The sequence below is a fragment of the Plasmodium malariae genome, assembly GCF_900090045.1.
Source record: "Plasmodium malariae genome assembly, contig: PmUG01_00_21, whole genome shotgun sequence".
In the NCBI taxonomy this organism is placed as follows: Eukaryota; Apicomplexa; class Aconoidasida; order Haemosporida; family Plasmodiidae; genus Plasmodium; species Plasmodium malariae.
Window position 1 is genome coordinate 74,530 of NW_021638293.1, and position 24,499 is coordinate 99,028.

Genomic DNA, 24,499 nt, shown 5'->3' on the forward strand with positions numbered 1-24,499 from the left:
ACACCACTTTAATTTTTTAATGAGCAGTAATATATTTAAAAAAATCTAGTTTTCTGGATTATACAAAATCTATAATGTAATATATATTTATAAGTTAAATAAATGATAATTTATTATTTTTTTTATAACAATCTTTGTAAAATACAATTTTAAATTACGTTTAATTCATATTGCTTGTAAACGAATTGTTATTATATCCTTGCACTTAATTTATTATATATTCCTTTTTATTAATAAATAATTATATATTTTTTTAGAAGAAATATTAATGATATTTAATAAAGTAAAAAAAAAGTATATATATTAATACTTATACTTACTATTATTGCGATATCCATGGTTCAATATTTTATTTTTTTCATGTGTTCATAAATAAAAACGCATATATTTTTTTGTTATTGCTTTATTATATTATGCAAACGAAAGTAATATATATAAAATAAAATTAAATAAAAAATACAAAAGTGTAATAAAAAAATAATAAAAGTATTTGTCACCTTATATGCTATAACACCAATGAAATACTCAATATTAATAATTACATATATACAATTTATACTAAATCTAAAAATTCCCTTATAAGATTTTACTAATCCTTATAAATAACCTTACTATTATCTCTCGAACTCTGAATTAAAACCTATATTTGTATTTATAAATTGTGTATAAAAAAAAATTCTTATTTTTTTAGTTTTATTTTATTTAACAAATTAGCAGTATAAATAAGAAAGCGTTGTTATTGGTCAATATATATAATATTAATTAATATATATTCTTATATTAATATTAAATAATTACTAATATATTTATATACACTTTAATATAGCATAAATATATAAATAAATTCATATATGTGAAGAAATTATTATACGAAATATATATTTGCTTTGATTACTTTTTATGATAATTTAGATTTTTACAGATATATAATAAATTTTTAGAAATACAATTCTATCACAGGTAGACAAAAGTATTTGTACATATTATAAATTAATATATGATTAAATTTTACTAATTAATTAAATTATTGTATTGCATAAAAAATAAAAACAACATAATGCCTTTATTTATGGATTTTCAATTTAATATACATTCAATTAATATCTGCAAAATTTTATTAACACTAGAATTAAGCACAATAATAAAATGACAATTTTTTTTAAAACTTTATTTAATATGATATGGAATCACAGTTTTACTAGACAATTATAAATAATCGAAATTTATCAAGAATATTTTTTCATTATATATTTATTATTTCACGTTTATGTGGTTCAAATAATATTAATATATACTGTGAGAGAGAAATTTACAAGTTGTACTTTATATAAAATATTTTACATAAAATATATCATATAAAATAAATAATAATTTTTTCTGTAAAATAAAAAAAAATATATATATACATATCAGTATCAATAAATACATATCATTCATTTCATAAAATATAAAAAAAGTAAAATTTGTACTAACTAAAGATTATACCACTTTTTGTTAATAACCAGAACAATTGACAATTTTAGACGAGAATGGGTTATAAGATATATAGTAGCACTTATTATTTAAAATATAGTTATCACAAGAATTCAATAAAAATATTTATATTTCGATAATACTTATTTATTTTAAAGCATATATATGTATTTTTCATGAAAATTAATATAAATACACAAATATATATATTATGTCATATGTATTTATTATAAATTAATTAATTCACTAAGAACTATACTATAAAACAATTGTACATCTTAGTTCACAACAAAATTAAGAACATAATTTTTTACTATGGTGCATAAAATATTCTATGTGTACACACGAGTATTTATCATTTTATAAAGTTTAAAATTACATTTATTATGAATATACCACTAAAAATATCACAGAAATTACATCGTATTTATAAGCGGCTTGCAGAAAACTATATAGTCAAAATTATTCATTTCACTCTGTCATATACTTAATTTTTTTATATTTTTCATTATTTCTTAAGATTTTAGGAATTGATACTATAACTAAAACAGATAATATAATGATAACTATGTCAAATAGTATTAAAAAGAGTACTTTTTTGCCCCTCCAGCTGATTGTAGAAGATTATCCAAAGGTGATAACACTTCTTTCAAATAATCTAATCCTTTTAATATGGGTAATCCTATTCCAAACAAGAAAAAAAGAAAAAATATGAAAACTCCAAATCCGTAACTTCTAAATTTGATTTTTTTTAATTTTATATCTCTCATTCTCCTTTTTTTTTCAAGAAAAGAATCATAATCTTTTTTCTTAATCCATTTCTTTTCAAAATGAAAATATTTTCCATCAAAAATTCCATTATTATAATCCACAAATTCTGTGTAGTATTGCGCCTTATTTAATGGGCATCTATTAGATTGTTTCTTTTCTTTTGTGAACACATTTTCATTATTATATATTGCTTTTTTCTCGCACTCTCTGTTGTCTGCTATATCTTCCTTTAACGATACAATATTTAAATCCTTTTTCTTTTTATATTTTGCTAGTAATCGGTAATTTCTTATTTCTAATTTTCTAATAAGATTTAAATTATCTTCCAAAATATTGTTAAAGGAGCTCTAAAAAAATAAAAAAATGTTAATATTATATTTTTAATAGAATAAAAATATAATTTAAAAAAATATATATTATTATATTCAAAACCGAGAAAATATGTATAAGCGAAATGTACTATAATAATTCTATCGTACTATATCATTGTAAAAATGACATATCCATATTAAAAGCATAAACTTTGAAAACTTAATAAAAAAAAGTAACTTAATTCTTTGTTCCATGATTTAAATTTTTAATAATCTGATATGTTATATACAAAAAAAACTGTAAAGATAAAATATACTTCTAGTGATAAAAAAAAGCTATATTTATTTTAAAATTTAATTTTTAATATTTTTTATTTTTTCATAATAATTTTATGTATTATATTTAACTATATTATATTTCATAACATTAACAGAGAAAGATAACATTATAAATACATTACATAATTTATATCTTAATCTTTTTTAAAGAAAAAACTAATTATTATTAAAATAAAGTAAATTGAAATCATTCATATATATTAAAAATATACATTTTAATATATTACACTATATATATTACATATTTTTTTAACCTTTATAAAAATAAAAAACAATATATTACTTCATAATATTCAATTTATTACAGAATCTAGAATTCAGCGTATATATCCTATAGAATATAGATAATATATTGTCCTATATATAAAGTTGATAATAACTAATTTTAATGAATTTACCTATTAATAATTATAATATTTAAAACATTTTTTTTTTTTTTAAATAATTATTATTTATAAATTATGTTAATTATATAACACTATAATAAGTGTTATTATAAATGAAAAAAGCAATATCTTGCACAAGTACTTTTATATTTTTTATATGATGTGCAATATTCCACCATATATTAAATATTTTTAAAACTTCATATATAAAATACTACATAATCTACAAGTACATATTTATTTTATATGTAAATAAAGCATAATCCTTTATTCTTGTGATATATATTTTGAACGTTGTAATTTATAAGTATTATATATAATATTATTTTCAAATAAAATGTTTTTAAATTTATTTATTATATTTTATTTTTAAATAAATATAAATTATAAAAAGGAATGTAATAAAAAACGAATAGTATATAGTGCAGTTATTGTTAAAATATATAAAAATAAAAATAATTTTTATTGTATAATGTTTTTTTATAAATAGATAAAGAATAAGAATGCTTATATTTGTTTATTAGTTTACCTTTTTATAGATATTTAAGTAATTTTTAAACAATATAATTAAATTAACATTTATGTAAGTGTTATAATAAAACAATCAATGTACGTGTTCACATGATTTTTGGAGAAGTTTACTAGTTCATAATATTAGTAATATTATACATACAATTTCTACTAAAACTAAAATTATACTAATAAATATGCACTATTCTCTATAAATAGGTTGTAACGTAAGTATAAATCGTGAGCCTAAATTTATGAATTATATATTAAACAAAAATTTTTTAATTAACAATATAAACTATATTAATTGTTTTTTTGCTTAAAATAATGTTAAAATTATTTTTAATATATTTATAGAAAACAATCATAAATAGTGAAAATACATAAATAAATACATATTGTTATAAGACTTCAGAAAAAATATATTTATTTTTATTATCCCTAAAGATTATTTAGTATTTTGAAGAAATATAAATACTTTTAGATGATGGTTATAACGAAAAAACAAAAATAACATTTTTGTATACTATCCATTAATATACCACTAGATTTAATTCATTAATTTAATATATCATTGACATATAAACGCAAGAACTATATATATCGTATTCATCTATAAATTTTTAATACCATATATATTTAACTAATAATAGAAAAATTGAATTAACTCCATAGTTTTGCACAATAATAATATATCTAATAACTTTTTCTTAGTTATCTTTTTGTTAAAATTTAAAATTCTGAAGTTATTAAACATTTATTAATATCCTTTTATGAATATATTATTTTATTATATATATATATATATATACGTTCTTGTTTATACCATGAAAAAGAAGTTAAAAAAATTTTTACTATACACATATATTTTATAACCCATAACTGATAAAACTAATTTTGTACAATAAATATTAATTCCACTATAAAGCAAAAATATAAATATATATATATATATATGTACGTATCGAACCAACATAATATGCTAGGGTATTTATATTAAAATTAAAAAAAGACACATTCATTATTAATTTAAAACTAATAATACATTTTGTTTTTTATTAACTTAACAAACAATCTTTTTAGACTAACATATAACACAAAATAGAGAATAAAAGTTATTAGTTAAAATGTAAGTTATTTGAGTTCTATAAAATTATGCGAACTATTCTATCATTTATTCATTTTATAGCCCAAATATATATTATTCATACACACCTACTTATGTGTAAAAATACATATATATGTAATACTAAATGTTTTTAATTAATACTAAATAACACACTAAAATACAAAGTCTAAAATGTTAAAACGTTCAAATCCACGAAAAAATGAACACAAATTTTTATTATTGTTTATCAAAGTAACCTGGTATAAGCATGTACATTTACAATACTCTAGGGATTATGTGTATTTTTAGCAAGTATAACACTAAAAATGTTATAGATATTATTTCATATTATACACTTCTTTATAAAAAGATATTCATTACACATTGTTCATTTTACTGATACACTAACATAATTTTTTTATATTTTTCATTATTTCATAGGATCTTATAAAATTCCGTTATAATTATAACAGACAATATAAAAGTAAGTTATATATTATTACATGAAAAGAGGGTACTAATATATGCTGCACCATTCATTTAGCATTGTGAAAAAATATTAGTATGCTATATTCTGTACACAATATATTATCCAAAAACTTTTATTCTGATAATAAGGCTATATCTTTTCTCAACAACAACAAAAAAAAAAAATATAGCGAGTCAAAATCCGTAATTTATAAATTTTTTTCTTATAAAAAAATAGAAATTCTTTATTCATATACAAATATACTGACTATTTATAGGAAAGTACACAAAAACCCATAAAATTTCAAACTGAAATATTATGAAGTTATTTGTAATTGAATTTTAAATATAAATATCCCCATGAAAATTTTAGATAAACATCTTCACATTTTATCCCATGTTTTTTACACAAAAAAAGTACATTACAATACTTATAAATTTATTATATTTATAACAAATATAAATAATATTATGAAATAAGAAAATATTTTAAAAGTGCGGTTTTAAATATTATACATGATTAATCATCTAAATGTATAAAGAAAATACTTTTTTATCCACTATTTCTTATATACTTATATGTAAGTATAAGCAAAATAAATAAATGTCCCAATATTTGATTATTATAAATCTAATTAATATAAAAAATAGGAATATAATTATACATTATTGGTTCTTTATATAGCAGAATTAATATATACGTAAGAAATATATTTATATTGTTTAGAGTAACATAGTTGATTCATATTATATGAATAATCGTCTAAAATAATTTAATAACATTTTAAATTAATATTGTAAGAGAGATGTAAATAATGTTAGCTAATAATTTCTTTATTAATATTAAGAATAGTTCATTTTGTTTAATACATATTGTTCATATAATTGTTCTAAAATATATTTATGTGAACCGTTTTTGTATGTTATAATTATTTTCTTATTGTATAATGAAAAATAGATAATAACCCGACATTAAAACATCATTTAAATGTCAGTTAATTATATATATATAATTCTTCATTATATTCATAACATATATAAATTTATTACTTTTAATTAATTTTTTTTTTTTTTTTTAATTACATTTTCTTATTTTAATCGTAAGAATTTAAAAAAAATTTCTATTTCAAATTTTTATTTTTAATATTATTTCATATATTTAATATTCTTGTATATTCAGTAATATTAAAGGTCATTAATATACCATAAATTTAATTAAATTATGTTTTATATTGTTAAAAAAAATAAAACTTTAATTTAAATAATATAATATTTTAATTAAATTAACTCATTGAGATATAATATTTTTTATTGTCAACATTTTATTAAGCATTTTTAATTAAAATATATAAGTTGTTAATAGTGTGTAATATTTATTTCAAATTAAATTTTATTAAATCATTATTATCATAATATATTTTGTTGTTACAATTATTACGTATATATCAATTATTTTAAAAAAAAATTCATATAAAATGCTCTGGTAGACTCCTAATTTTTTTTTCATTATTTTAATCAACATAAAATTTTAAAATTATATTTTTTTAAAGAATAATATGTATACTACATTCCATTTTTATTTATTTTTATTCATATTCATAGCTAAACTACGAAAGCAGGTTTATATTTAACGTAGAGAATATATAAATATAAACAAAATTTTCAAAATAAATTATTTACATATGCTTAGTTGCAATTATTATGTAATAATTGTTTATATATTTTTTAATGTTTTTTTTTAAATCTATTTTATCTATATTACTTAATAATATTATATTATAGAAAAATTAGTATAATATTTCTATTTAATGCATTTTTTCCTTTTTTAACTTTAAACATATTTTTTAATTAATATTAATTTAAGAAAGCCATAAATTTTCATATTTTAAAGTAACAAAAAACCATAAAGAAAAATTATTACTGTTATATTGAATGTTATCAAAAAACACATATTCCTGAAAATTCTATCATTACATAAGTTTTAATATTCTAAATACATTCAACACGATGAAACAAAAAAATAAATTCTTCTTCCTTACCCTTTTAATATGGATATTTAATTATTCCTATGAAGTAAGATAATTATTATATTCAATAATTTCTATGCATTTTTTGTAATCCTACATATTTATTTTAAATTGAATATTTTAATAATACGAACGTACATGTATTTTTTTATATGTTATATATTTACCTTAATTTACAGCGAACTAACTTTGACAAATCATGCAATAAAAAAATCAGCTTTAATAATACATCAAAAATAAGACCAAACAGATTATTATATGGGGAATCAAATGCAGATTCTCAAGAGGCCGTCTTTAATTTAAAAAAATATTTTAAAGATGATTTTGAGAACTCAAGTAATTCATTAATATTTAAGGATAATTCTGAAAATACCTATGATTCATTATCATCTATTGATTACCTTAATGAAGTTAATGAAGAACTAAAGAAAAAACCAATTCAACGAAAAAAATATAAGTCAACAGAAAATAATATATCACCATTAACAAGTCCACATTCAAACAGATTAGATTCACAATTTGAAATAGAACTACCAAAACAATTACATAATGAACATAAAAGGTCAAATATGTTTACTCGTAAATCTAAAGAAATTATTACTAGAAAAATGCTTAAAGATTTTACGCCATATATATTAAGCTCTGTCATTTTGATAATGTCCACTATATCTAAATCGAGTTCAGGTATATATATATCATATGTATTATTGTTATTATCAGTGTTATATTTAGTCTATAGAATATTTAATAATTTTAATAAGGGTTTTGATAATATATCAATTATACGTAAGAACTTGTTAAACACTCCTAAGCATAATTCTATATAATAATTCTTAGAAATCTACAACATATGTCCATTTATTTAAATATATTTTAAATCTTATATTATTAACAATATATACATGCCCCCAATACTTAATTAATACATGAATTATACAGAACTTTTAACTAAAAAACTTCTTTTAATATTGTTCTTGTTTCTAGAACTACAATATATAATTTATGTTTTTGATGTTTTTCTATGTAATTAGTTCTTTATAAATTTTATAAGATAATATAAATTTAAAATTTTTCTTTTTTTTTATTATTCTTTATATATATACGCAAGAATATACTCTGTATATCTATGATTTTGTTATTTTCCCAAAGTTTCCTTTGACTATTATTTTTAATGAGTTATCATTTTATTACATATATATTTGCTTTATAGTGGTAAATAAATATACATGCAAATTTTTAAGCATATAACTTTATTAATTTTTAGATATTCCTTCGTATATTTGTTGCTTGAAAAAACCTATGTACATGTGTATAATGCGTTAATTCGTATAATATTTGCTGAGAAATGGAGCATAGTGTACTTGAAGTGTTTTAATTAAATATAAAAATTAATTTCATTATAATTTTTACTTAATAGTAATATTTTATACTTGTAAATTTTAATATTATTAGATAATACATTTTGATTGTATGGAAAAGAAATATAGTATAAAATTACTTCATTTATTTTATAAACAATAATATATTATTTCAAATTCACTTATTAACCATTTGGAAATGTCCCTATGTGTTATTGCTATTTTTTCTCTTTTCTTTTATATTATAATAATTTTTCATTTTACATATTTTTTAAACCTGATTAACTATGTTCCATTCTTTAACTATTTTCCAAACAAATATACGATAATATTGTACAAAAAAATTAATTGTAAGATATATTAAATATATGCGTATCATATTTTTTTTACATATATATCAGTTTCCTTTCATTAAATTTCATCCTCACAAGTGTATAAATATAGATTTATTATTAATAATACCAAAATTTTTATTTTTATTCTTTTTGTTAAAGCTTTATATATATATATTTATATACAATTTGTACATACGCAAAAATGGTATATTTTTTTTTCATTCTATATATTTTCAATAAGATATTTACCTAAAATAATGTCGGATGTTCGCTTTATTAATCATATTTCTATAAGTAGATCGTATTAACTTTAACTTTGTAAAATCGTATTACAAATAAAGAACTTCAATAATTTGCAAATAAAATATTTAATAAGTTGTAGCAAAAAAAAATTTAAGAATAAAAAAAGTAATAAGAAAAATTTTAAAACATATGAAAAAGTAATGATAACCTTGGCATAATTTATAAACAGAAATTTCTACATACTTAATGAAAATATCTCAAACTATCACACGTAATTAGATGTTCTCAGACATACAATGCTCATTTAATACGAAATTACTACCTCTTATTTATTAGTTATATCCTTGGTTTTATATAATTATTTATCCTTTCACAAAATTAAGGAATCACTGAAATTTTTTATTTCTTATAGAATTATATAATTTTATTCACAACCTGTACAAAATTATCAAAAATTAAACACATTTTCATATATATATATGTATTAATAGCACTAATGCATTTTATTTATTATTTATTCATTTTAAAGCACAAACACATATTTTTTATAGAAATATATATGAATGAAAAAGTATATATATCAAATCAAATATATTTATTTACTTCTATATGATACTTTAAAATACAAATTGCAAATCACAAATATATTCATTTTCACATGAAAATTAAGAAAATAGCTTTTTATTCCTGTGTATCAAAAAGAACAGCTATTCACACATTTTTTTATAATATTTAACTAATAGATATATTTATTAAGGGTACATCTCTATATATATTATATGTATTTCTTCATATTAATAACGTTTTTACAAAAAAATATATATTTCTAATTATTAATTTTATACATTCAACAACTTGATTTATTTATTTTGAGAATTTCGTAATATCTTAGGAAACACTATTATGAATATGGCTGCTAATACAATAGTAGGTATTACAAATGACAGTACAAAAAAGTATTCTAATTCTGCGTTACTTAATACACCTTTAAATATTACTCTTATAAAATTCCAGAAACCCTTAAATGGCATAAATTTACTACTTTTTATTGACAACTCAAGTGCACGTAATGTAGGTAACCCTATTCCTATAACGACAAGTATAACCTATATACTAACTCCAAAATCATAATTTAAAATTTTATTTTTTTTAAATTCATATCTAGAATTCTCCTGTTTCTTTCAAAAAGATATCAAAATCCGTTTTTTAGATGCTTTTCTTTGCAAAATGGAAATTTTTTCCATCAAACATTCCATTATTATGATTTACTAATTCTGTATAATATTGCACAGTATTTAATAATCTTTTGTCTTATAGTTTTTTTTTCCTTTGTTCCCTATTTCAATATTAAATATATCCCTTCCTTCGTATTTTATATCTTATAATATTCATTCGATTAAACATACAGCATTTGAGTATATAACCTGTTTACATTCTGCTAGTAGTCCACAATTTGTTTTATCTATTTTTTAATGAAAATTACCGTTATAGCACATGTATTTGATGAATGTACTCAAAAAAAAAACAAAATACATATTTGCTATTTAATTAAATAAATATTTTAATGTTAAATAACAGTATTATTAAAAACGAAACATTAAAAATATAAATAATACAAAATAATCTTATATTATATTGTCATACCACATCATTATTGAATTGACAAGTGCATGTTAAAAGGATAAAAGTATAAATTTTTATAAAGATAAGTAACTTCATTTTTCGATATATTATATAGATCTATAAAAAAATAATTTATTCATAAAGAGAAAATATTAATAATAATGTAAAACTGTTTTATGATAAATCACACTATAGTTATTTATTTAATTTCATTTTATTATTATTTTTTATTTCTTTGTAAAAACTTAATAATATATGTATAACCATAATATACTTTACAATACCTACAGAGAAAAATAAATTTTAAAATGTATATATATATACATAGATAAAATATTAATAATGTAAAAAAAAAAAAAACATAGAGTCATAGTAAAATTATTTTTTGTATATATACATATACATATTTATTACTTAAAACCAAATATTTTAACAAATTGCGGTAATACACAATATTATCAAAAAATTAATAATATAGATGATTAATTTTTATGTTAAAATCCTGATTATCGGTATTTTCATTTTCCATACCCATAACCTTTTGCATATACTAATGATATATTCTACTGTTTTTAATAATATTTTTTACCAAAAATAAAAGTTGCATGAATTACTACATTAAGTAAACGATACTTTATAAAGTGTACATAAACATTATTACTATAACATTTATGTATATTTTATTATAAATTTCATTAGAATATATGAAAAGTGAAAATTACTAAATGAGTTCATTTAATAAATTTACTCACAAAATAGCCTCATGTAGGAATTATGCATTATACATATTTAATTAAAAATTTCAGGAGAAATATAGTAACGCTTAAGTGCACCTTATTAAAATATAACTAATAAATAAGAACAATGTTAATTATTAATAAATTATATATAAAAAATAACTTTTTTATTTTATTTTTTTTTTAATTTAAAAAAATATCGTCATTAATTTTATTAATTCACAAATTTCTAATATAAATGTTTTACATTTTTATATATCTTTAATACATTATTAATGCTTCACATAATAAATTTACAAGAATTAAATATAGCAAAGAAAAATAGACAAATAAATATACATTATTGTTTAATTGTGGAGAACATGTATTTATTTTCAGTAAATGATAATTTTTATTTATATAAATGTATATCACATTTTTGGAGAACTATTATTATTAAAAAAAAAAGTATAAAAAAAGATAACAATTCCAATATACAATCCATTAATGTAAAATTCATTTTAATTAAGTTTATCAATATATAATGAAGAAAATAAATTATAATTTATTTGTATAAAAATATTTGAATAAATATATTATTTAATTAGATTATCCAAAATATAATTAATACCACCATAAAACACAATAATAATAAATTATACTCTTTTGACCCTTGTATTAATTGAAAACATTTATGATTCACTATTTAGTAAATAATTACAAACATCTAACATTTAATAAATATGTTATTTAATTATAAATTTATATTTTTGCCTTTAAAAACGTGAAAAACCAACAAAATGTAATTTATTATTAATTTTAGTAAAAAATATATTACTCATAAGATATAAAACTTTACGGTATAAATGCTAGATTTTTAAGTAAAAAGTACATATATCTGTTCAACAAATTATCTTAACTTGTTTTCATTAAATATAAAACAAGACACATAAATTATTAATATAAAATCCATAACACAATTTTTGGTTGAATTAACAAATAATCATATAAGGCTGCAATTATTTAAAAAATAATAAATTACCATTCACTATAATTCTGATGTAAATTAACAAAGAACTTGAAGTATATTTTAGAACTTTTCTATTACATATTACTTTAACATACAAAGTATATTTTTTATAAGTATCTATTTATATACAAAAACAAATATATTAAGGCATAATATGTAAGTATATTGAATAAATATATTAAAATACAAATTTAATAATCTTAAAACTTTTAAATTTTAAAAAAAGTAACAACTTTAATTTTATTGTTCCATATCAAGAAAGATAGTTATAAATTATATTATTTATAAAAATTAAATAATTTTTCACGTGTTTATTAAACATAGTACTAGAGATCTTATATATATTACCTTATATTAAAAACTTCATTATACAAAGAAACACATTACAAATCATACTTTTTATCTTTTTCTGAACTTAATTTTTTGATATTTTTTAACTTTTTTATGGTAGTAAACAACCTTTAATATGAGGGTTATACCTAATATAATAAAAGGTAAGAAATACACTACAATGCCAAATAAATTATTTAAGGTACATAAATATTTACATTTACTTTCTCCGGTAGATGGATGGTGACTGGAGTTCCATGATGCGCATTTAGTCAGCCATGATGGTAAATACTCCTTCAACGTTTTTACAATACTCGATAACGAGGAGTTTATATGGTCCCACAAACCTATATGAGACCACAATCCCCCTGTGTTACCAGATATTAAACCCATTGTTAAATCTATCATGAGTACAGCTATAAAAAATAGGATCAATAATATAGGTAAAGCAAATCGTAGTCCATATTTTTTACATATTACTTTTTTATAAGTCTTATCGCCAATTGTCCTATTATTTTTAAGAAAATCTAAATAATCTAGTTCTTTGAAAATTTTTGATTCAAAACGAGAATATTTTTTTGTTTCAAATATACATGATTTATTTTTATTAGCTTGTTTATATCCTTCTGTATTATTTAATAAACTTCCATTTAATTCTGTTATTTTTGTTGTGGCCCCCTTTTCATTATTTGATATATCATATTTCTTAAGCATTCCAATATTTTCTTTATTTTCTTTTAACTCTAGAGCACTTAAATTCTTAAGCTGCCTACATTTTCCTAATGATCGATGAGTTTTTGTGTTTAATTTACTGTCAAATATGCAATTGCCATTTGAGGAGTTGTCGAACGTAATCTAAAAAAATAAAGTAATTATTAGTTATATAAAATTAAATAATTTAATACAAATAAACTATATAAATAGAACACTAAAATTATGAATGACATGAATATTATATAATAATACTTTCTTACTTTATCTTTGTTAAAATAGTACATCCACGTTACAAACATAAAGATAGAAAATTTAAAGAAAATAACTATTTTCATTTTTTTTTCAATATATATTTTTAATGCTGTTTTATATTAACTAACAAATTAACAATAATATAATATTTTTTTAATGATAGGGACATTATGTTTATTTATTTAATTTTTTTTTTTATATTTTTCAATAAAAATAGAATAAAACGAATGTTATTATATAAAATTTTTTATAAGGAAATCAATGAAAAGTAATTATAAAAATATGTTATGCATATTTTATCATAATTATATTTATAAAATAAAAATGTTCATTAGAATAATATAATTCGATTACTTTAATAAATATTCAAAATACATAAATTAATTATATAAAATAATAAATTATTTAAATGTTTTATTTATTAATCTTTTTATTATTTAAGTAAAAGAATATATAATTTTTTATTATACCTAAATATTGAGTTTATATAGAAGATAGAATATATAGAACATAGAGTATATGGAATATAGAGATTACATGTTTTTTTATATTTTTGGATAATAGTAACTAATTTTAATACTGTTTCAAAAATAATTTTAATTTTATAAAATGTTTAATTTGAAAAAGTAAGATGTGGTAGTTAAAAAATATTAATTATTATAATAATGTAATAAATGTAATGAAGAACGAAAAGATAAATATTGTGTATACCATTTAAAAATGTATTAAATATTACTCGTTCACTCCTTAATTTCCTATAATATATATAAAAGGCCCAATTAATATAATACTATCAAATCCATAAAACAGTATACATATAAGTATTAAAAAAAATAATAATTGTTTATTTTTTTTAAAAAATTTTTTAAAGAAAAAAAATCCAATAAAGTTTTATTTATGCTATTATATGTAAATGAAATATTTCAAAATTCTTCAATTATATTTTATTTTTTTTTTTATATAAATATATATCAACAGAAGAAAATTTAGTTTAATAAAAATATATATATATATATATATGTTACAAATGAACTAGTAATAACTCATTAAATTTATCTAATTAATTTAAAATTTTAATTATATGAAAAATTTTCTAAAATGTATAGCTTATTTATATGGTAATTATTAACATAATATACATTTATGTAATTTTTGCATAACTTAATTGTATTATTATACTCAATAACATATCAATAAATAGTTAGAACTCTTCTTTTAATTGTAACTGTTTGAAAACCTTAGGTTAGTATTTATAAATAATACGTAATTAAAAGGGTATGTTCTTTTATTATATATAATATCATAGTTATAAAAAGCGAAAAATTTAAATGTCCGTTAAAAATATTTTTATAATAGATATGTTTTTTTACAAATATTTACGAATTATATTTCACATAATAAATACTAAGTCTTCCTTTTAGAATTATATATACATATGTATGTGTCCATATATCAAAATACATGCATTTCTTCTCATAGAATACAAAACAAGACACATTTATCTTTAATTTAACATTAATAATAGATATTCTTAAAAAAATGCGCATATTATAATGTTAGATTACAACAGAATATAAAACAAAAATAAAAATGATCTAGTACAAATATTAATTATTGCATTTCTATAAAATTATACGAATTGTACTACTAAGGACTAATTTTGAAGAACAAAAATATATATACATAGAAATATATTTAAATGGACAAATATATAAATTATGCCATAAGGTTTAATCAATATACAATTTTAATTTAAAACACATTCAAAAATATTAAAACAATCAAATTCTAAAAAAAACAAAGAAAATATATATTCGTGTTTGTGTATTAAATAGATTGCACATACTCTTGTGCATTTAATATATTTTAGATATAATATATATCCTTATTAATATATTACTATAATTTCTATAGTTATTACTTCGTATTAAAGACATCTTTACAGAAGGATATACATTACTTATTAGTTATTATACTCATTAATTATCTTAATTTTTTCTATATTTTTCATTATTCCTTAAGATTATATAAATCCCTATTATAAGCATAACAGATAATATTACAATAAGTATGCTAAAATATACTACATAAGAATAGGTATCCATAATATTTGTCATCTTTTCTATAGCATCATAGAAAAAATTCCCTACTGTATTATTTTTAATCTCCGTCCATTTAATATTATTCAAAAATGTTAATCCTGGTAATAGTGGAATGCCTACACCTACCAAGAAAAAAAAAAAAACATAGTAACTCCAAATCTGTATTTTCTAAATTTTATTTTTTTTAAAGTTATATCACAAATTCTTCTGTTTTTTTCGAGAAAATCATCGTGATCTTTTTTTTCAATCCATTTTTTTTCAAAATGAAAATGTTTTCCATCAAACATTCCATTATTATAATCTATAATTTCTGTATAGAATTTCACTTTATTTAATGAACTTCTATTATAATTTTTGTTTTTATTTTTATTCCTCTTTCTACTATTATATGTATCTTTTCCGTCGTACCTTCCATTATATGATATCCTTTCTTTTAACCCTAACATATTTGAGTATTTATCCTGTTTACATTTTTCTAAAGATTAGTTAATACTCGTAGCTAATTTTCTATGAAGATTACAACTCTCATCCAAGAATTTACTAATTGTACTCTAAAAGAACAAAATTAATATTTATTATTTAAATTAATAATTAATATTATTTTAAAAATTAATATTAATTAAATAAAAAAATAAACATAAAAAGCATTAAATATATAAATATATTTAAATATTATTATAAAACCAGATCATTGTTAAAATAGCATGTCCATTTTAAAAAAATAAAACTATGAATTTTAATAAACAAGAATATCTTAATTTTTTGTTCCATTATTTAGTTTTAAATATTGAAGTTCATTCAGTAGGAAAAGAAATTAACAATAGCATAATACACAATTAACAAAAAAAAATGATACTTTTATTTTAAAATTTATTTTTAATATTTCTTCGTATATTCATATTGATATATATATAACTATGTTAGATTTTACTACATATACAAAGTAAAATTATATTAAATATATATTCTATAATTTTTATTATAATATCATTTAAAATTAAAACTAACTTTCACTAAAATAAAATAATTTGTACTTATTTATAAATATTCAAAACGCACCAGTTAGATATTTAACCGTAGTACCCATATTATATAAGTTTTCTATAAATGCTTATCAAAATAATATTGAAAACAAATATATTTGATTTTATATTATTTTGAAATATTTGATTTATGTAGAATATAGAACATAAAAAATATAGATAATAATATGTTCTATATATTAATATAGTAAGTACAAATCATAAATATAATATTGCATTAATAATTCTAAATGTATAAACATTATACTTTTAAATCTCTTATTATTTATAAATATTAATTATTATAGCAATGTAATAAAAGTATTAATATATAAAAGAAATAATACTTTGTGTTAATCATAACATTTGCTATAAATAATACCTAATCACACACAATATTTAATAGTCTATAATATATTTAAAAAAATTGACTTTATATGATACTACTCATTTTGTACAATAATACATTTATTAATGAAAATGACTGAATTTTTATTTTTGTACCACGATTTTTAAAATATATAATTTCTAATTATGTTTAACTTATGCCATATTTTCTAGATTAATAATATTTAAATTCTCTATTTTTTTTTTAATTAATTATAAATTTTTCTAAAAAAATTTAATATAAGAAAAAACTAAATATATATATAAAATAGTCCATGCAGAATTTTTTCATATATAAATATACATATTATATAAATGATTTAAACTATTTTAACATATTATAATAAAATTTATATTTAAAAATAAGATATATATATTCATTCAATTGATATTAATAATATCAATATTGTCAGTTTCGCAATACAGTATTCCCATGTATTTCAGTCAAATTATCTATAGATCTTATTTATAATTATACAAAAAAAAAGTACGAATGGGTAGTTTCATTTTCTATACCATACTTTTTAAAATTTATGTAAAGGTATTAATTAAAATATATAATAATATTTTATTATTATTTACATTTGAATATATAAACAATTATATTTATTATATGAAATTTAAGTATTACAAGTAGCTCTTAAGCCTTTGCATGAACAATGTTATTTTTTATATTTATTTAATTAAATCATTCTCAAAAAATACAATAATTTTTAAAATATAACTTATTAATACTCATTAACATAACAAAAAATCTTACTATTTGTAAATCATCTATAAAAATTTAATTATTTTTTTTATTTTATGTTTTTTTTTTAAATCCTCATTGTTATTTTGAAGAAGTTACTAAATGCAAATATAAACTATACATATTACATATTTTTAAAATAATATTGATTGATTACTTAATATATTTATATAAACTTTTAAAAAATAGTATATATAAAAATGATTATTTACTTAGAATTATATTAATACAGAAAAGAATATATTTTTTATCACTGCACTTGACGAAGGCACTTATGGATATAAATGACATATTTTTATGTATAATATTATAAAATAAGTAGAGAAGATTATAAAAAAGAATTTCAGCATATTATCTATCAATATATGATTATATTTAATCCATTAATTTTCTCCTCTATTTCATGGAAAAATATATATAATAGTATATTTATTTATAAATTTTCAGTACAGTATATATTTAAGTAACTTTTCAAATATAAATTAACAAAAAACTCGATTATAATCTTAAATAATAAATTCTTCTAAATCTTTATTTAACGAGGAATTGTGTATAGTTCCTATATTATTAAACAATTATAAATATCTCATATTTTATAAAGGTAATATTTTATTGTATATCAATATTTAATTTTTTAAACCATATAATGAAAACTATACTATTTGTAAAAAATTATTTACAGTGAATATATTTTATAGCACATTCCTAAAAATAAATATTTATTAAGTAAAAACTTATCTTTTTTTATAATAAATATATATATAAGTATGCAACAAAAGAAATTCACTTTATTTTATTAAGCACAAATCAATACATATTAATCTTTTATTTAGACCTAATCCCTCATTTCTTTACTTCTATAAACATATAATAATTTTGGAATCTAAAAACTTAATATATTCCATTATTAAATAGAGTTCAAATGTATATCTATACATAATTAAAATAAAAATACATTATTTTTCTTATGCAATATATATTTTAACTTACAAAAATATATTTTAGTTAACAAACAAGTGAAATAATAACATATATAAATATACATTAAGTCTTACTATTTAATTATGTTGAAAACATATGGTAAATTCTAATAAAAAAACTTAAAAACATTTAAATTAACCAAAAAGCACAGAACATATTTTTATACTATAGAATATCAAAAAAGAGAAGATGTATATAATTGTAATTATAATATTGTGTATATTCATATCAATCGTATGACTAAATATATTACTTCATAATAATGATTTCCTTAAACTTACCGTATATTATATATTACATATTATATATTACATATATTACTTTCGTCTGAACTTAATTTTATCATATTTTTTAACTTTTTTATGATAATAAACAACTCCTAATATAACTGAAATGCCAAATATAAAGAAAATTGAGAAATACACTAGGAAACCCAAAAAATTTCTAATAAGAGCAGACTTCTTCACATGATTATCAGTAGTTTCAACAACCCTATAGAATAGTTTCCCTAAAAAGGTATCGTACAACTTCTTATTTAAAGATATCATTCCTTCTTTATCTAGGCACGTCGACAATAAACGATATATCTCATTTACAATTCCATAACCCCCAAAAAATTCTACTAAGAATGCTACTGATAACAACAAGAACAATATTACAGTAAACGATAGTCTTAATGAGTATTTTTTAAGTATTATTCTTTTGTAAAGCTTATCACTAAGTGTCCTGTTGTTTTCAAGAAAATTTACATAATCAAGTTCTCTGAATATCTTTTTTTCTAAATGGGAATATTTTTTCGTTTCAAACATACAAGATATATTTTTTATAACTTTTTTACAGCCTCTTGTATTTCTTGAGGAACTTCCATTTGACTGTATCTTTTTTCTTGCATATGAATTCTCATTATTCGATATATTTTTTTTATCGTGTACTTCATCTGGTATGTTTTCCTTTAAATATACTATATTCGAATCCTTATCCTGATTATATTTTGTTAATAATCGATAATTTTTTGTATTTAATTTTTTACGAAGTTTGTAGTATTTATTCAAAGATTTGTTATGCGTACTCTGAAAAATCAAAAATTTATCATTTAATCAAATGAATAATTTCACACTAAATAAAGTACTAATAAAAATAATATACGAAAAATATGAATAATACAAATATCATTTAATAATATTATCACACCGTATGAATATATATATGACATATCCAACTTAATAGGATTAACTTAGTAATTTTAATAAATAACAGCGACTTAATTTTTTCTTGCATGATATATATCTTTAATACACTAATATAATGAGAAATGATATAATTGATAATAATAAAATACTATTGTGATGATAAAGGACACTTTTATTGTTTATTTGAATTTATAATTATTAGTGTTACATATATTTTTTTTTGAAAAAAACATATTAAAAAGTATATAACTACAATTTTGTTTACAATTGATTAAAGGAAAATTAACCTTAAATATATTTATAAAATTTTTATAACAATATTATCCATAAAAAAGAAAATTAAAATAATATAAATTGTTATCATTAATTAATGTTAATAACATCTAAATTATTTATTTAATGTAATACAATAATTAAATAATTTTTTTATTTTTTCGTTAAAAAATAAAACAAAAATAAAAGTACGATTTATCGATATTTCAAAATATTGAGCATACATAGAATATAGAATGTAGAGAATATAGATAATTCAGTGTTCTATATATATAAAGAATTATAAATGATTCCATTGTTTTTATATTAATAATTTTAATTTTACAAAAATTATATATTTTTATAATCGATTTATTATAGTTAAATAGTATTATTATCATAATATCGTAATGGTAATAATAAATAAATAAAGTAGAGTGTAGTTGTATAAAATGTATTAGCATAAGCATAATCTTTGTACAATATTGTAGTTTTTTTAATTATTTCATTTGCTTAAATGAATATAATATTTCATTCTATATATTTTATCATTTATATTTAAGTAATTTTTATAGATAAGAATTATCTATAACAATTAGTTTTAATAAATAATAAAAAAAGTAATATATCTTTAAGTCTCCCAATTAAATATAAATTTACATGGATTCAAATATTGATTATTTTGTGTTAATAATTAATTTTTTAAAGGAAAACTATATGATTATTTATGTGTAATTTCATATTTTAACTATAAAATAAATCTAAAAATCTATTAAAAATATTATTACATCACATAAGTTACTAAGCTTATATTACTTGAAATATTTTTTTCATAATGATAATCTGTTATGTTCACTTAAAAATAAGTAACACATATTACTATAATGAAACAAGGGTTTTTGTTTTTATTAAATAACGAAGAACGTAATATATGAAAATTAAAGGCAATATATTATAAAATTTTTAAAAAAATCATTCAAATATTTTTTTACAACTATAAAATATAAGGAAGTATTGTTAAAAATATAAATTACTTCACTAAAAAATTGTAGTTATATGAATTCTTAATTTACATATTAATATATACTATTACATATATATTATAATACATATTTACATTAAACATGTACTATAGTTTTTACATATAAAGAACATATTTGTATTGTAAATATTGAGCAATATAGATTTCAATTTTTATGTAAAAATAAATTATATATATATGTTAAGTTAGAACATTAAATTACTTTAAAAAAATAAATTATAATATGAAAACAAATATAAAAACATGAAAATTGTAAAAAATATTAAATATATATCTTATTACTTTTCTGTACTAATGCGTATTTGTATATTATCAAGGTTAAATAATAAAATATTTATAAGTATACAACAATTATTTTTTTAATGTAACTATAAAAACTTCATTAGTTGTGTGAAAAAATTTATTTCTAAAAACAATATATTAATTATAACTAGTTTTTAATTTCATTTACTTCCATTTCGATTGTTAATTTTATGAATTTTCTTATATATATAAATAAGAATTAAAATAAATGATAATGTAACTAACAAGAACACTTTTGTACATCTCCCCTCAAAAAAAAATAATAGTCCTAATATTTCTGAAATTAATATATAAAACAAATTTCCTGAAGAAAATAGAAATGAAAAATAAATAAAAATACTATAAAAGATTATTTCCCCCTACAGTAAATGCTAAATCAGTATTCATGTACAATGAAAATTTTTAACTTTTTTTCTAACGAGGATTAATGTTTTTCTATATTTATGTATATGATTAAATACCCCATAGGATTGTTCTTCAAACAGAAATATCACCCCCAAATGGATTACACATAACAGATATACATTTACTGATTAATTTTTTGGCTTAAACGCTTAAGTTATCATTTTACATATACCAAAACTGTCCGTCCTATTATTATTCAACGTTACAATATATATTATCTAAAATATTATATCCGTTTCCAAATAACATATCATCAATCTTATATTGTTGTTCCCTTATTATATTCTGATAATAGTATAACTGTTCTTCAGGATTATATTTCATCTACACCGTTACATTTATATAAAGTTTTATCAAATACATTACAAAGAAAAGAAAGTATATTTATAATTTGTAATATGATAAATTTACTTAAACTTACGGAAATTTACACAAAACCATATATACGCGTACATGTAAAACGTGGAATCTCCAAAAATGTAGGGTAAATATTCTTCCATGTGATCAAAATAATGCATTATATAAAAAGGAACATAAAAGATAAAAAATATGAATGTAAGTGATATAACTAAAATAAAATATATGAACTTATCACTTAAGATGGAATTATTTAATTTCGTAATATGTCTAAATAGCTAAAAAATTAAATCTATATTTACAAGACAGCAATAATGATGTATAGTTGTTTTCACTGTAATATTATTTTATTGTATTTTTTAAAAAAGTTTTAAATTTCATAAATAAAATACTAATATAAACTATAAAATGTAAAAGATTATAATGTTAATAAAATTTTGGTAAATATTTTCAATAAGGTTATTTATAAAAAAAGTAATGTCAAATCAACTATTTTCTGGTAAATATAATTTTATTAATGAATTCTTAAAAAATATATATATATTGATAGTTTAATAGAAGAGTTCTAAATGTTTATAATCAATAATTCCCATAACAAAATAAAAATAAAATGGCTTTTTTATAGAACAAATTATAATATAATATGTGCCATATACATAAAATATGTTGAAAATTTATACGTAATAAATTTAAAATTCCATTCTACTAATTAATTTACCCAGAAAAAATTGATGTTTTAAACGTTACTATCAAATTTAAATCTTTTATATATATGTAATTATTATTAACGGTATACTATAATTTAAAATAATGTAGTTTACATATTTTGACCAAAAAAGGATCTATTGAATTTAGAAATTTGGTAATTTATTAAATTTTTTTTTTTTTTTTCAAAAAAAATTATCATATTTTTTATATTTTAAAAGAATAATATTTAAAATAAGATAAATTAAAGAGGAAATATAGTAAAAAAAAATTTCTACTTAGATAATTAAAAAGAAATTATAATAATAAAATTATTTTAAATAAAATAAGTTAGAGCTTAAAATAATATCCATAATAAATATGAAAGATAATGTATTAAATGATATATAATGAAATTTATTAAAATTCGTATTCCATGCCCTTACTTTTGTGCTTTTTTATATGCGATATAATAGTGTACATATTTTTTATTGATTTATATATAAGTATTACCAAAATTCATATATTAAATTACAACTATTTTGCAACTTAAATAAATGTATGTTATGTTTTATGGAATGTACCTATAAAAGCATATATATCTATATTTCATAATATTTGTTGAATATATTGAATACAGATAATTATAAAAGCACTATATTCTAAAAGTATCATTTTCAACATATAATTACGTAATGATATCAATTTGTATAATTAGATTAATTTACTTAAATATATTTAAAATTATAAGGAATACTTAAATTGTTATTATGTTATAAAATATATATTATTTTACAGTTATACTCCTAAATAAGATAATTAATCATTTAATTCAGTGTGATCACATGTATATATTATATATATATAGATGAATAAAAAGATAGTTAAAAGGATTGTGATTTCAATATTATTAAATGTTTGTTTCATTTGGATACCTCTTCTTTTTTTAAAATTTGAAATTTATACTTATATAAGGAACTATAAAAGCATATCTTAATAATTAATACAATATATAATTAAGAATATATAATG

The 24,499-nt window shown here is 17.9% G+C and overlaps 4 protein-coding genes and 2 pseudogenes across 6 annotated transcripts; 1 reads left to right on the top strand and 5 right to left on the bottom strand.

Moving 5' to 3' along the window:
- Nucleotides 1-2,054: 2,054 nt before the first annotated feature.
- PmUG01_00041300 (fam-m protein) lies at nucleotides 2,055-2,810 on the bottom strand (the record flags this gene model as incomplete). Its single annotated transcript, XM_029003289.1, has 2 exons — nucleotides 2,055-2,591; nucleotides 2,724-2,810. 2 exons carry the CDS (start codon nucleotides 2,808-2,810, stop codon nucleotides 2,055-2,057), a joined length of 624 nt encoding a protein of 207 aa, XP_028858964.1.
- A 4,563-nt stretch (nucleotides 2,811-7,373) lies between these two features.
- Nucleotides 7,374-8,220, top strand: PmUG01_00041400 (Plasmodium exported protein, unknown function; the record flags this gene model as incomplete). The annotated part of the gene is made up of 2 exons (XM_029003300.1): nucleotides 7,374-7,439; nucleotides 7,573-8,220. 2 exons carry the CDS (start codon nucleotides 7,374-7,376, stop codon nucleotides 8,218-8,220), a joined length of 714 nt encoding a protein of 237 aa, XP_028858965.1.
- A 1,969-nt stretch (nucleotides 8,221-10,189) lies between these two features.
- On the bottom strand, nucleotides 10,190-10,843 carry PmUG01_00041500 (annotated as a pseudogene). The gene is given in 4 exon segments: nucleotides 10,190-10,456; nucleotides 10,471-10,506; nucleotides 10,521-10,661; nucleotides 10,676-10,843. Coding segments are annotated over 4 exon segments (612 nt in total).
- Nucleotides 10,844-13,097: 2,254 nt separating this feature from the next.
- On the bottom strand, nucleotides 13,098-14,077 carry PmUG01_00041600 (fam-l protein; the record flags this gene model as incomplete). Its single annotated transcript, XM_029003311.1, has 2 exons — nucleotides 13,098-13,883; nucleotides 14,003-14,077. The coding sequence occupies 2 exons, from the start codon at nucleotides 14,075-14,077 to the stop codon at nucleotides 13,098-13,100; spliced, it is 861 nt and encodes a 286-aa protein (XP_028858966.1).
- Nucleotides 14,078-15,982: 1,905 nt separating this feature from the next.
- PmUG01_00041700 lies at nucleotides 15,983-16,542 on the bottom strand (annotated as a pseudogene). Its single transcript is given in 2 exon segments — nucleotides 15,983-16,231; nucleotides 16,246-16,542. Coding segments are annotated over 2 exon segments (546 nt in total).
- Nucleotides 16,543-19,551: 3,009 nt separating this feature from the next.
- PmUG01_00041800 (fam-l protein) lies at nucleotides 19,552-20,512 on the bottom strand (the record flags this gene model as incomplete). Its single annotated transcript, XM_029003322.1, has 2 exons — nucleotides 19,552-20,304; nucleotides 20,426-20,512. 2 exons carry the CDS (start codon nucleotides 20,510-20,512, stop codon nucleotides 19,552-19,554), a joined length of 840 nt encoding a protein of 279 aa, XP_028858967.1.
- Between the last annotated feature and the right edge of the window lie 3,987 nt (nucleotides 20,513-24,499).